Source organism: Caloenas nicobarica, chromosome 2 (genome assembly GCF_036013445.1).
Source record: "Caloenas nicobarica isolate bCalNic1 chromosome 2, bCalNic1.hap1, whole genome shotgun sequence".
NCBI classification, from domain to species: Eukaryota; Metazoa; Chordata; class Aves; order Columbiformes; family Columbidae; genus Caloenas; species Caloenas nicobarica.
Genome location: NC_088246.1, coordinates 97,651,324 through 97,666,554, shown reverse-complemented (window position 1 = coordinate 97,666,554; position 15,231 = coordinate 97,651,324). Strand labels below are relative to the sequence as shown.

At 37.9% G+C, this 15,231-nt stretch overlaps 1 protein-coding gene across 1 annotated transcript in view; it reads left to right on the top strand.

Annotated features, from left to right (window-relative positions):
- Positions 1-14,978, top strand: part of TERT (telomerase reverse transcriptase) — a 33,283-nt gene extending 18,305 nt beyond the window's left edge. The window contains exons 9-16 of the mRNA XM_065628138.1: positions 2,530-2,643; positions 4,429-4,500; positions 6,360-6,545; positions 7,912-8,038; positions 8,360-8,421; positions 10,167-10,291; positions 10,658-10,795; positions 14,875-14,978. Of these exons, the coding sequence (XP_065484210.1) occupies positions 2,530-2,643; positions 4,429-4,500; positions 6,360-6,545; positions 7,912-8,038; positions 8,360-8,421; positions 10,167-10,291; positions 10,658-10,795; positions 14,875-14,978 (928 nt within the window). The remainder of the gene's footprint in view (positions 1-2,529; positions 2,644-4,428; positions 4,501-6,359; positions 6,546-7,911; positions 8,039-8,359; positions 8,422-10,166; positions 10,292-10,657; positions 10,796-14,874) is intronic.
- Positions 14,979-15,231: the final 253 nt, after the last annotated feature.

The window sequence follows — 15,231 nt, the reverse complement described above, 5'->3', positions numbered from 1 at the left end:
CAAAAGCCTTTGTAGTCATTTCCTTGTAGTGCAAAATTACACCTTTTCTGCATGGCCTTGCTGTTTGGCATGTTGCAATAAAAATTAAAGATAATAGGAGTTTAAATTATTGGCAACTCCAAAATTAGGAATCAGAGGTTATAGAGGGTAGTAATGAGGATTTCTTCTTGTGTCGGTAGAAATGCTGGTTTGGTATTTACATTTTGCCTGTAGGTGGCAAATGTATACGGTATCTAAAAAGCAAGTACTTGTGTGATCTCTGTAAATTCAGGGCGAGGTATATGAGAATGAATAGCTTCCTGCTCTTTAAAAAAATACCTTTATTTTAGAACACTTAATCTCACAGGACTGAGGGAGGAGGAGAAAAGCTTTCAAGGAGGCAAATAGAAGAGCGTTTATAGGTTTTTCTAGCATTAATGCTTACACTCGCTTTGGCAGGATCATGAGTACATTGACGTGGCATGCCATTAATGAGAACTGGCATCAGTATGTTTAGTAAAAGTTTAATAGTTTTTTAAGAAGCACACCTTGAGAAAGCCAACTCCACACTTATTTAAATTCGGTTGCAGCTTGGCTGAAAAAGTACTGGTTGTCCTGTAATAAATTTGCCTTTTCTAAGTAGCTCATTCTTATTTGTTAAAAAACTCTCCAAAAAAAACCCAAACTGCAAATAAGCTTAGTAAATGAATACACTCTTTAACTAACAGTTCTCGAAAAGCCATCACAGTCAACATTCACTTGATGTTTTGAAGAAAAATGCTGATTGTTGAGCTGGGGACCTAGAAGGAATCTTTTAATACCGTTTGTCAAAATTCTGGAAAAGTGTAAAATTATTGCTAGAAAAATTTGCAGATGGCTCAAAATGGGTAAGATCAATGCTAGAATGTAGTGTGTGGCTCTGGTGTCCAGTTGCATAAGTTCATTCTGTTCGATTTCACTAAGCCATTCAAAATGGACAAAATGGACATTGTAATATACAGAGTGTTTCAAAAAGATGGGCCCAGTTTGAAATCACTATGTCTCTGCAACCACAAACTGGCCATGAATGAAACTCTTACCACTTGAGAGGGTGGGACATAGAGTTTCCAACGATTACCGCTAGATAACTCATTAAACCTTTTGTAAATTTTTGTGTAGTTGTAACATTTCCATCATGAAATATACTGCTTTGAAATTGGGTCCATCTTTTTGAAACACCCTGTATTCACTGCTTCAAAGGAGCTTTGTGAAAATAATTCCCTGGGGTTTTGTGAGGCATACTCATTCTGGTGTTGCCAGCATAGAAAAATCCAGAAAGTAATGGGGCACTCTGGCTTCAGTATCCTATCTAGATGTGACACATTGCTATTACTGTGTGGTCTTCCTGGCTTTATACAAGTAACAAATTAAAGGAAGTATTAATGAACCTCCCCCTGGCTATGTCTATACAAATTCTTTGAAGCCATGAGAAACAAGTCAAGATTTACTCTTTTGCAAAATGACTTCAATGAACTTTTCAAGCAGGGGGAGAGATATTGAGTATAATTGCAAACAATAACAGTCACGATTTCAGAGGATGCAGTGGTTTTTCCTAATTAGAAGCAAGATAGTTTCACACCTGAGCAGTTAAATGATGAAGTAAATATGATTTACAGTATAGCTGGGATGTATAAAACCGGATCACATGCTATATTAGGCTGAGCCATCAGAAATTTCCCTAAAATTAAAGTAGTATATATTTGTGGGGAAAAAAACAAACAACAACAAACCCCAAGCAAAAACAATCAAGAAAATATTTTCCTTGGCCATGTCATGCTGTGCAAGTATAAACAAAGAATAAATGCCTCCATTTAAATTATTGTTTTAAATTATTTCATAGTTAGACATCTTTACTTTGACTTGTGCTGCTGAAAGTGCTTTTTTTCAGAAAACTTAACAAGATTTGATATTGGTGAGCATTTATATCTGAATTTCATGTGGATACCTGCTGTTTCTGATAAAAGTTTGAAATGTTCCATCTCGAAATCCACCTGAATTTAATTCCTGATGCAGATGTACAGTATGAGCTTCAACCTGTGGATTTTTAGTGGCCACCTGCTAGGAGCTGTTTGGATAATAATTGAAATAAACTATAGTTTGAAAGATTTGTCTAGTGTACTTCATTTGTTGTAGAATATTTGTTTTGAAGCTATGTAAGATGTAACATAATTAGAAATCTTAAATGAAGGGTGACTGCAGCTGAAAGAGGAAGGAATAAGTGTGATTTGAGATCAGTTATAAAATTTCTTTTGTTTAATGGCAGTTGTCTGCTAGAGTTTCTTAATAAAAAAGGAATATGTGTATTCGTGGCTTTTTTCACTGTTTCACTTAATGTCTGGAATTATATGTAGATTCTTGGAGGAAAGAAAAAAAATTAAGTCTAACTAGCATGCATGTAGCATATTTCTTATTGAAACATGTTATACTTGGAAAAAAAAAAGGTAAATGTTTAATGGCTGTTGCAATCTTCTTGTATGTTTTGATTTTTTTTTTCTTTTCCTTCTTTACTAGGTACTACTTACAGTGCTGTGGAATTCCACAGGGCTCCATTTTGTCCACCTTACTTTGCAGCTTATGCTATGGAGACATGGAAAACAAATTACTCTGTGGAGTGCAGCAGGATGGGTAGGGATGCTTTGTTCTGTGCTCTATTTCAGTGCATATTTTAATGCATAATTTATAGTATATGCTTTAGCCATTTTCTCTGAAGATTAATTTTGAATTTCAAGGATTTCCAACTCTCCATGAGGAGCCTGGTGCACACAAGAATCTCCACAGTTTCAGTGTCACTGTGGTTTAGTGTGGGAATTTCTCTGTCATAAGATTGTGAAGAAAAGTGCTGAAAAGAAGCTTTCCCAGATCTGTGGGTAGGAGACTTGTTCTTACAAAGAGTATTTAGGGATGCTGTTAAGAGTCTGACAAGCTTTCTTATACATCTGAGAAGTTTATGGTTCTCCCACATTTGTTCCCACATAATCTGTGGTCTTTTGTCCTCAAACAAGATGGGTTATTCACTACAGGCCTTCTGATACTCCAGGCTTCTCCCTGAGGGCTTTCCAATCCACCATCTGTAAATCTTAACATTTTATCAAGGTCACAGATTTATTGTAGATTTTTTACAAGGCATGTTGGTTGTTGTTTGAAGCCCTGTGTGGCTCTTAGTACATCTTTTAAGTCTTTGTGCCCTGCTCGTGCTTACTACTTAGGAGCTTGACAGAAAGCTAGCCGAATAAAAACTCTACCTCTTTATTAGCCGTAAAAACATCAGGGTGCCTTTAACCACTTTTATCCTCAGCTGAATCCCAGATTAGGGTGTTTAGGTATGAGATGGACCCTGAAGCTTGTCTGTGTTCGCACATCTCCCTCCATTGCTGTGAATTCTGTCCTAAGAAAGAAAAAAGAAACTAAGTGTGTAGGAGCACTTTGGAAAAGGGCGTCTGTTGGGTGTCTCTTCCTGGGAGGCTCACTGGGTGATGGAAAGTCTCAAAATTTGAAACATTTCCCTATGCAAGTTTTAATAGTAGAGTTCTTCTTCTAGGCTTTAGGATGCTGTGATGATAAAGTCTAAACAGCTATCTTTTGCTTGCAAAGGATGTTGTTTATACATGCTGAAATTATGAAGCTGACTCAGAAGAATGCACTCTTTAATGTAGCAGCTCTTTTTATATAGAGCAGATTTTAGAATGTTACTTAGATGTCTGTGGGAAGATTTTCATAGTTTCATTTGGCCTTTAAGTCAAAAAAATAACCTGGCTATTGACTTGGCTAGGCAAAGGTACAGCTGATCTGATCACAGTGATGGCAATACTTCTGCTTTGAAGAGGAGCCTGGACTAGATCATCTCCAGAGCATTCTGCCTCTGATCTACTAGGCAGGATTTATCAGAAAAATATGTGCATGCTTGGGACATGAATTCTGTTGGAAAAGAGAATTCCAGCTTTTACAGTTGTAGGCTGTAGTCTGTTCTACATTCAAGTTATAGCTTTGCAAATGAGTTATTGCCTGGTAAACAAAGATACAGAATTAGAGCACACCAAGAATCTGCTATCTGCTTGTGTACCTGGTATGACACCTCCTTTCCTTGTCTCATGAATCAAGATACTGTGAATTCTCCTTTGGAAAAGTGTAAAACTCTGCATCCAAGAAGCAGCTGTGGAATAGCTTGTGTGCTGTAAATTGCTGTCATGTTTCATGTAGCCAGCCCCTTTACTTTCTTCTTTTTTTTTTTTTTCATTTATTTTTAGGAAAGAAGCAGAACTGAGAATTTCTTCATGAGATTTGATTTGGAGTTCATATTGGCCTCTACATTCTTGTCAATTAAAATGAGCATGTTGTCGCTCTGAAGAGTATGACAAATTTTGAAAGGCTTACATATCAAAAAGTCTAACATCAGTTTCTTCTTGATTACAGAGTCCTAATACGTCTAATTGATGATTTTTTGCTTGTTACGCCACATTTAATGCAGGCAAGAACTTTTCTAAGGTATGCTATTAAAGACATAGTCTTCAAAGTAATAAGCATTAACGAACACCTTTTAGGTCATTCTTTTTCATGTTTATACATATAGGTATATTTGTTTTATGTGTTAATAATGAAAGGCTGTTTTGGAGTCCTTGCTGGCAGCCTGTGCCTGGGAAGAATCCGAATAGTGACATTCTTGATGGTCAACTAACAATCTGTTGGAGTTCAGAGAGTGCGGGGATTCCTGCTGAAGTTTAAATTAGGGACCTAGCTACTGACCTTGATGGAGCTTCTAGCAGCAATTTGTAGTGCAGATTAACCAAAGCAGCTGACAGTTGTCTTTTAAGACATTTTGCCTCAAATTTTTAAGATGTCTTAGTTATATTCTTAAAATGTAACTAAGCAGGTGTGCTCCTACATTCTGTTCCCAGGGAAAGGATGCAACTTTCTTCTGATCCAATATTGCTAAGAATTTTTTGGTCATTAATATTCTGGTGTTAGTATTTGAAGATGCTGATAGCATTGCAGCATGCAGCTCATGTAGAGGTTTTCAAACAGTAATTCTTTACAGTGCTTCAGAACTACCTTTTCTAAAAAAAGTTGGGCCCCAAAAGAAGTTTCTGGTTACTGTGGCTATGAGTGTGCAGTCAGTATCCAAGAAGAGTTCTGCTGCTATTAAAGACGGTTTTAAGGATCCAAATGAGAGATCTTGAAGAAAAGTTTAGTATCTGCAATGCAGTTGTGTCATGTTTTTCAGTAGTCAGAAAGATACAGCTCTGTTGTGAGCCTGAAAGGTGGTGGGGAAATCAATTAAGTGCCATTTGAAGAATAAATTGTATTAAGTAGTGGATAGTGTACTTTGAAGACTTCGTTTGTCCTCATTTCCTTATCAGAACAGAAATAAATTTCTAGGGATGTTTGGATTTACAGTTCTGGAAATGGTAAGTCGAATTAAGATGCTGGGGATGCCTCAAGCTATTGATCTCTGTATCATCTTTCCAGCATGTCACTTGTAGTAGCATTGCAGATGTTGTCCTGTTTGCCCTTTCAAGTTATCTACCTCTTTGTTCTATATCAACTTCTGCACCAGCCGTGTTGATTTTCTGTAGACAAGTAGCCTCTTCTGTGCAAGTTTTCCAGAGCTGCTTACAGGTCCTGTGAACTCTCTGCCACAAATGGAGCAGTAAGTTTTTTCTAATGTAGTATTAGGACTGGGGAGCTCAATAAATTAATTAATTTTGAGGAGACAGCATTATGACTATTACTCCCCAACAAGAAAAGCCTACCTTTTCCTCTCACTCTTCAAAAGGATGAAGCCTGCACATGAATACATCACCAAGTAAGAAACTGCTGCATGTCCATGAGGTGACTGTGCTGTTCCAATGTGTAGTAGGTAGTCAGCAGGCATTCTGGCAATGAAAACATCCTTATGAAAAACCTGATGGAGAAAGTTCAAAACTTTTCCTTGGATAAATGAAGTTCCTGTTGTGTGGCTTCTCCTTTTTTTGTTAATTTTCAAAACCAATAACTCTTCGTCTGTCTTTCAAGTGATTTTGATCGAATGTTTTCTGTGAGAGTGGTTTATGCAGCTTGTCTCAAATGTTTCGTGGCTTAAGTTCTGAATTTGCATTTAGCTGTCAAAGTTTTTCTCCATTATCCCCATATCCATAAGGTTATTTATTTATTTTATGTATTTACCTCTAATATTTTCAGTTTTGTTTATTTCTAGCTGTGTTCCTTAACCTAAAGAGTTGGCCTTTGTTCCCTTTATTCTTTGGTTTCTGTCCTTTCATGCAGTCTCATGTGTCTTGCAGCATGGTGGGGTGTTTTTGTTTGCTTTTGTGGGGGGCAGTTAGGCTAACTGTTTATATCTGTTTTAGGACTCTAGCAACAGGTATTCCTGAGTATGGCTTTTTAATAAACCCCCATAAGACAGTCGTGAATTTTCCTGTTGATGATATCCCAGGATGTTCCAAATTTAAACAGCTGCCAGATTGTCGTTTGATCCCATGGTGTGGTTTATTACTAGATATACAGACACTTGAGGTTTACTGCGATTACTCCAGGTAAATAGAGTTGTACACACCAGTGTCAGCTTTATAGCATATTGTACATAGTGTGAGAAGCACAAGGGTGTCTTGTGAATGCTGTAGCTGAATTAACTGCAAAATAGATTTTACAATTCTGTTTCTTATTCAGTAATCTAAACATTTTATTCTGCTGTGCAGCCTGCTATTTTCTTCATTCCAGGCTGGTGGAGTGTACATACCATTAACACCATTGAGTGTGGCACAGGTCACTAGTGACCAGCAGTCATACACTATATGGTGGCTACATGGTTCAGAGAAAGTTTCTTCACTCACCTCAGTTCAACTTCTTTCACCATTATGCACTGTGTTGTACCTGATATCATATAACTACATTTATTGTTCTAATTTTTTTTTTAATCTTCCTAAAAGAAGCAATAAGTATAACATCAACTACAGATCGGGTTTAATTTTTATAGACTATAGGGACTGCTAATCCTTTCAACATCAGAGATGCTCCCTCTGGTATACTTTAGATGGTAGCATAGAGGAGAAGTAACCTCTCTTTAAACTAGCAACTACAGCCTTTACATGGACCGCTGGAGACAGCATTAGACATTTGCTAAATTAACAAGAAGGAACCTTTTAAACTAAAGGATAATATTGTTGTGTTATTGACCATATTTAGTATAAACATTCCATGCATACATTTAAGTGGGAAATCAGGAGGAAGTTTTCCATCACCAGAGCAATTAAGTTCTTCAGTAGTCTTCCAAAACAGAACAGCTTGGTCAGTGTAGGAAAGGAATTTATATAACGTGATTTTGTGCAACAACAAAGGACTAAAATCAACAGCCAAAGAGATTTATTCACTAGCTGTGTTTCTAAAAGAAACCGTTTACATTGATGAGGGCATTAGTGCTACTGGTCTGGGAGACACTAACCGGAATCCTGAGGATATTTGTTACAAGGACCACTTTTCCTTTGATAAGCTGGACTTAAGTAACCGGAACACCAGGGTGAGCTGAGGTGGTTTCCAGTGCAAGCTCCTGTGCTGCGGGGATCACAGAGCATAACTCAGTTGTCACTAGAGTCATTAAGAATGGTCTGGCTAGACTGCATGTTTTAGAAATATATCTAGTTTGTGTTTAAGGTTATTGGCTTGGTTTTTTTAGCAGGGTGAATTATTTGGCCCTGGAGTATCGAAGACGTTCCTTAGCTAAAAGCCTTAATGCCACAATGTCTGGTCTCTTTCTAAAGTTAATTTAGTTATAGTCATCTTTTAGCTACTGGCTCATTGATTACCGGGCAATCACTGTAATGTGAGAAGGTAAATGGGGCTTACTTTACAGAATTTAGTTTAGTCTATTGGCCCATGGAGTTTAACTACTTTTTTTTTTTCTAGTTATACCTGTACTTCTATCAGATCAAGTCTTTCCTTCAATTCAAGTAGAACAGCTGGGAAAAGCATGAAATACAAACTGACTACAGTCCTCAAACTGAAATGCCATTGTTTATTTCTTGATTTACAGGTGAGAATGTGGAAGTGGATTTTTGGGAATATTGTGATTTGTAATAAAGAGCATTAAAACTGTTTTGAGTTCTAACGAAAGTTGATTTTGAGAGGTAATCCACATAACTTGGAAATGTTGACATCAACTAAAATGTAGGGTCTCAGTATCTTCCAGAACTGAGCCTTCACAGCACTGTTAACTTGGGTACATAGATCTTCGAAGTTTAGCATAAAATGTTTTTTTTCTTTAGATCTCTAAATCATCTTATACTGTTGAACTTGAACAAACACAATCATGATACTAAAACTTTCCTATGGCTCTGTTTCTGTTCTGATCTAGATCAACAGCCTTAGAACAGTTTTCATTAACATCTACAAGATATTTTTACTGCAGGCTTACAGGTAGGTCGTTGTCTTCTGCAGTAACTCTGAATATTTCATTACTCTTTCTTGGCACATGGAGGAGCTGCGGATTAGGAAAAAGTGCACAGTATGAATGTGCAGTGGTAAATGTCAGTTGTAAGTCATGTTATTCTTGTTTCAACACTGATCTTGCATCATATTACTAGATTTGGGATAAAGGTTTATATTGGTGTGTTTAAGTGACACTTCACTAAATGGATTTTCAGTGTCTCTTGGCATTGACAGCTGACCTCAAGAAAAGCAGTTCGTTTTGCTTCAGGAGAGTGATGACAAGCCTTGTAACTCATTAATCAGTTTATATTTAGAACTTTGTTAAAATCACATAGAGCTTTGACCTGTATAACTTCACCTGAACTGAGGTTTCATTCTGCCAAGTTGATGGCAGTTTCTTAGCTGCTGCTAATTTCTTAATTGCTCCTTAGCTGGTAATACTTTGGTTTTTGTGAGCTGTTCTTGACTAGCAGAGGAAGTAAATGATTTAAACAAGGATAAGGGAAAGAAATCACAACTGATAAGCAAGTTGGGAGAAAATACTAATCTCTGTGCATCGAAAACTTTGATTGGCAGCACCAAGTAATTGTTTGTTTATTGTTTTAATGCAAAAAATGTACAAGAGGTGCTTCCTTCTTTACAGAAATCAGATGTTGCTCTTTTGCTAGGCTTATACTTGTCAGGAAGTGACAGTTTTGTTCTTAAACTCAGCTTGGTGGACATTCATCCTGTATCTTTCTTGTGTCTAAGAAATGTAATTGGACTTGTCTAGTACAGCACTGAATGTGTCAAAACTCTTAAACTTTGTGTTGTGAGTGACTTACAGTTTTTCTCTTATGTTGGACACGATTACATAATTACTTCTGTTTGAGTTTATGGTAACACTCTAACAAAGTGTCTAACTCTGTTACAATAACTTTAAAAAACTGTCCACCAAGCTAACAGCTTGTCAGGCTAATTCAGCCAGAGCTCTATGACGCAGTGTGGCAATTAGTTTATCCTTTAAGTATTTTAAAATTTCAGAACTTCTTGAAGTGATTACAGTTATGCTGGGTTAATTTAATAAACAAGTATATGCATTGCTGAGTAGCTAAAAATCAGTGTTGTAATTGTTGACTATATTCAGCAGAAGCAGGATTATAATGCCAGAGTCTGAAGAAAAAGAAAACAAAGCAACCAAAAGCCAGCAGTTTTAAAATATATTCAAACAGAGGTCTAAGGGTGCATATAATACGAGTAATTGCCATAGAATTGGCTTCCAAACAGACAAAAGAGTGGGGATCCTGGTCTGTGGAACACTACATCACTTGGAGGTCTGTTTTCCTGAATTCCTGAACAGAATTTGTTGTGGAGTTTTGTTTTGGTTTTTTTCTTCTTCTTGCATACTCTCATGTGGGTGTTCTCTGGCTGCATGGTCTATGATAGGGAATTCATGAGGATGTGTAGTTCAACTTTCCCTACACATAAGACAGTTGTCCTTAGAAAATAAATCCTTTACCGAGGCAGACAGCTTCAAGATCTTTCAGCACAGAATTTACAAACATCCTATGTGTCTGACACTCTGGAGTTGTGTGTGTATATATATAAAAGAGAGGTGAAGTATGGTAGCAGTGTTGATGTAGCTAAAGATGATTGCGTGCTTTTAAATGTTATGTAGTGCCCAAGATATGTAATCATAGTTTCACTTGAAATGCGAATGACTTCTAATTAAATAGGCTGGTTTTGTTGAGCAGGTTCCACGCCTGTGTTCTCCAACTTCCATTCAACCAGCAAGTTAGAAACAACCCTTATTTCTTCCTAAGGATCATCGCTGAGACTGCATCATGCTGTTATTCTATACTGAAAGCAAAAAACGCAGGTAATAATGTGTTAATGGTTATGAAGTAGTCTGTTTTGGTTTGGTTTTGTGTTATTGTGGTGTTTTGTTTGGGGTTTTTTTGAGACGAATGTGCAGTGTCATTTTGAGGTGAAGATCAAAAATGAGAAATATGGAGTGCATGATAGGAATCACAGCGCATTTCTTTTTTTTCTTAAACTCAGTTTCCTGAAAATACTAAAACATTTCAGGTTCTAGTCTTTAGTCCTCTGCTGACATAAGGGACTTCATTGACTACATAGGTTTTCAGTGAAAACTCTTGGAATGATCTTATAGAAAGAGATAAGTCAGACATACTTCTTAATGCTCATCATTTTCACTGTCGTTATTTTCCTGTCCTGTCTCTAGGGATTACTTTAGGTAACAAAGGTGCATCTGGCATGTTCCCTTCTGAGGCAGCAGAATGGCTCTGCTACCATGCCTTCACTGTCAAACTGGCAAACCACAAAGTTGTTTACAAATGTCTGCTTAAGCCCCTAAAAGCCTGTAAGTATTCAATTTCTCCACTTGGAAATATGGTTAATTTTAATAAAACTTTGAATCTAATGTATTTTTTAAGTTCTCTTATCATAAAATGTTGTTCTAAAATGTACATTAACGAGCTTTCTGATTTTAATCAAATTTACTAAGTAGGCAAATTAAATGGTGTGTTTCTCAGCATTGCATGTTCTAGAGCTGTGAGGACAGCTATTGATACTTGACACTGAATAAGTCTATACAGTTCAGAAAGCTTAAGGTTGGGTTATTCATATAAGCGTTCTCAGCAGGTCTGTCCACACTGGCTCTGTAATTCACACTCTGAATGAATAATTACATGGGTGGGTTTTTCATACAATACTGAGATATTCTGCAGTCTGGTTCCAGAATAACCGCTATTTGATTTTTAAATGTATTGCAAGCTTCCCTTGATACCTGTGCTGAGGCCCAGTGTTCCAAAAAGAAAGCAGTTCTGCTTTTGGAAGAAAACATTTCCTTCTCATACCAAAGGCTCGCAGCAATGCCTCAGTGCACACCGTCTGATTTTTGGTTGTGCAGTGTGAGTCTATCAAAGAAGACACTTCAGCATTTACAGGAACCAAAGTGATGGTCAGTATTGCATGTCAGGCACATTCCTGACAGCCACGGGCTTTCTGTATGGAGCAGAACTCCAGCGGCCTCTCCCAGAGAAGCTCCTTCTCTCAGAGTTACTGGCACCAAAACCAGAGGCACCATGTCTGCTCGCTGCTGCTGAGGGGCCAGTTCTCTAGAAGTACCAGGGGAAGCAGGCGTGTCTCTGGGAAGGAAAGAGGTGGCTGCTTGCGTCACGTGGAGAGGACAGAAACTGAAGAACTGAGCAGAGAAGGCAGTAGTTGCACCCTGTAGGATAATTGCTTCTCTGGGAGCTGTGTCGCTTCTCTAAGATCTATACAGAGCACATCTGAGTTCTCATCTTTAATGCTGAAGATTTTGCTCTTGGGATCTTTGACTGGCAGACCATGATCCAAGACAAAGCTCCCCCAGCCTTCTCTGTGCATGCTTCAGTGTTGAATCTGACAGTATGTTCAAAGTGGAGGTGCAGCCCCAGGTGGCTTTATTGTTCTGCAGGATCTTGTCTTCCGTGGGTGTGTGTATCTGCCATAAAAATGATCTCTCCTGCCCACAAAATCACATCATCACAGATACACAGGGAAAGTGGGCTGGGAAGTAGAGGCGGAATCTTTCCGGGTTTGAACAATGTGTTTTTCCTGCATATGATTTTCATGAAGTTTCTTCTGCTGTACCCTCACAGCCTCTTGCCTAATCATAGTACTGGCCCAAAACTTGTGTGTGGTCCAGGCCCAGCTCTGTATACCCAGTTTCTAACCCAAGAAGGGAAAGCTGACCACCCATCAGCTGGCTCCTCTGGCAGTGAGAATTGCCCTTGTAGAATTGCAGTAGCTGTGCTTCCTAAGTTGCTGGGGAGAACTATTAATGTTGTACTTGCTGAGTATTGTGGGAATGGAGCAGGAAAGGTCCAAAGACAAGCAGAAAATTGGTGGTGACATTCCCTTTTTTTAAAAAGAGTGATTTCGGGCTGTTATTTCATAAATCTTACCTTCTCTGAGGCAGAATCTGTTCTTCATATTCATAATGTCAAGACAACTCTGTATTATATACAAGACTCAGTTTCTTTTGGAAATACCTGAGACTTCAACTACACTGCCGAAAGATCAAGGGTTCAGAGATTTTTTTTGCTTAATGGCTACCTAAACAATTAGCAGGCTGTGGCTTTTAAGACAGAAGCTTTTGCTGTGGTCAGTCAACAGATCACTGGGGCCCAAGTAACTCGAATGCCATCTCTGAGAGATCTCCATTTGCTTATAGCCCCTGAAGTCTTACCTGTCCTTCCACTAGCCCTGTTCCACCTCTGCTGCCAGGGTTGATACAACACTTGGTGGAGCACTTCTGTAGTTGCTGTTTTTATGGAAAGCCCACAAAACATCTACGAGGTAATTTGGCAGGAGGGTAGCTGTTTGGGGTCAGCTCGTCATGCCACTCGAATACTTACCAGTGACTGTAATTTTGAGAGGTGCTTTGACTGCATATATATTTGCTTCCCACCTGCCTTTATCCTTCCTCTAAGAGTTGGCTGAGGTTTTTAAAAATAATTTCAAACTGTTTTTGAAAAGGAACTCAGAAGGTACCAGATGCCCCACCTGAGCAGGAGGGAAGGTGAGGCATCAGCGTGCTGCTCCTGTAAAGCTGTGCAAAGACATCTCCTGGTCTGTAGTGATAAGTCATATGCATCCCCTTGGTGGGAACATGCATCATTATCTCCCGGTCTCCAAGAGCTCTGATCATAGACAAAGACTATTTTTCAGTCACTTAATTGTACATGGTGTTTATATTTGTATTTTCTTCCAAATTTAGTAAGATACTAAGTTTCTCAATCCTGCAGGAATGCACTAAAATCCATTTAAAGAGACATCAATAGATAGTTTTCTATTCAGTCATATAAGTTAGTTTTGTTTGGCCTGCATAAGACTTATTCCTGGGTAATATTATTGTAATCTGAACATCATGCTGCAGAGAACGTTACTACCGAGCTGAGCATTATGTAGAGATACAGGAATTAATTTTAAACACTGTATTTTAAGTTTTGTTTTACTTCTGGAAATCAGGTAGCATGTGTAGACATCAGAATAGCTGTGACAGGGAAGTCACTGGTTCTCAGGTGTGTTCCTGTAAAGTTAGCTCGGTATCGCTGTATGGCCCAGTGATCTGTAGCACAAAGATAACCAAGGCTGGTAATAGCGCCTGTGTTGACTTTACAGCTACACTTTGTGTTGCCATTTTGGAGTTTGGATCAACTATATAAAACCTATTACCCCTGTAAGATCGTGTTGTTGACAGGAATTGATGTAAACTTTTTTTTTTCTTGTGTCCCTGTGCATGCCTTTCCATTACTCTCCGTGGGAATCGATATCAAATTAGTAGGTTTTGGGGAGGAGATTCTTCCCGCTATTCCAAAACCTGTTTAAATATCAACATTGGGGGCTTGTCAGTTTGAGTTATCGTCATTCTTCAGAGTTAAGTACTTAAATGATAGTTACTATTTAACATCCCTCCTGTTGTTACCAGTGGGGAAAGGAGCAAGAGTCTTTCCTTGTCATAGTAAAGTATAAATACATCATCTGTCTCCTTTCCAAATACAGAACAAATATTTATTGAGCACTTCTGCTTTTCTGCACCATTGACAATTTTATCAGCTCTGTTTAGGTAACGGACTTAAACTGTTGCTAGGATTTTACATGTTCTTCCTAATCTTTAAAAAGTCCATTTTATTGTCTGTAATTCTGTTGACGATAGACTCAATGACCTTTTGTGTTTCAAAACAGTTACGTCCTCTTATAAAAATGTCATTCCTGATTTAAGAGCCTCATTTAGTCTCCAAAGTTTTCTACCTTAAGGATGACTTTCCTGTTAGCCTTTCTTCTCTTACAAGGCAACACAGCAGGGAGGCAACAATTGCTGTTGCCAGTGTTACAGCAAAAGGTGCATTTTCCACGTGATTTTATTTTTTAAAATGTTTTCAAATATATCATTTCCAAGAACAGGCTACTTTGGTGTCACACCTGAAAGTAGAGGGGGAAAAGAAAGAGTTTGGGAAAACCTTGCTGCTGTAGGTAAACATTAGCAATGAGATAAGGACCTGTCCTTAGAATTGTTTAAAATAGAGTTTTTCAAAGTAACTAGCTTGACAGAAGACCTGTTTTGGTGGATGTAGTTATGGAATAAATGGTCTTAGAGTTTTCAAAAAAAATTCAAATTCTTAAATCCAGAGAAGTGTTACAAGGACATAGTAGGAGGAATTTGCTTCTTGGTCGTCTTTGTTACTATTTTAACATACGATTTTTAACCTTTTTATTTATTAGCCTCATTTAAGGGCGAAAGAATAGTATCATGGTTTATTATAGCTTTTTGTACCCCATATTCCAGGTGTTCCGACTTCTTAGTTGGATTCTCAGCTAGTATTGATTTCATTACTTCATAAGAATTTTCTCTAAAACAGTAGTAGTAATGAATTGTTTCTGATATTTTGGTAGGCAAGATGCAACTCTTCAGGAAGATCCCAAAGGATACTATGGCACTACTGAAGACAGTAACAGAACCATCTCTTTGTCAAGATTTCAAAGCTATACTGGACTAACCAATTTAAGTTTATTTCATGTTTTTTCCAGATTTGAAAATAAAATGCTATGTCTTTAGATGACTTTTCTCTGTAGAGTGGACTGAAAGTAACTTAACTCAGAAGTTTTCCATGTTTGTTTCTCAGCTACCACACAAGGGCTTTACAAAGAGGAGGCATTTTGTTAATACCTTCTTGTTTGTGTTTGCCTGTAAATTCACAGGCTATTTGAAGTAATTGACTTGGTTTGGATCAGTAATTGCCATCTTCTTGA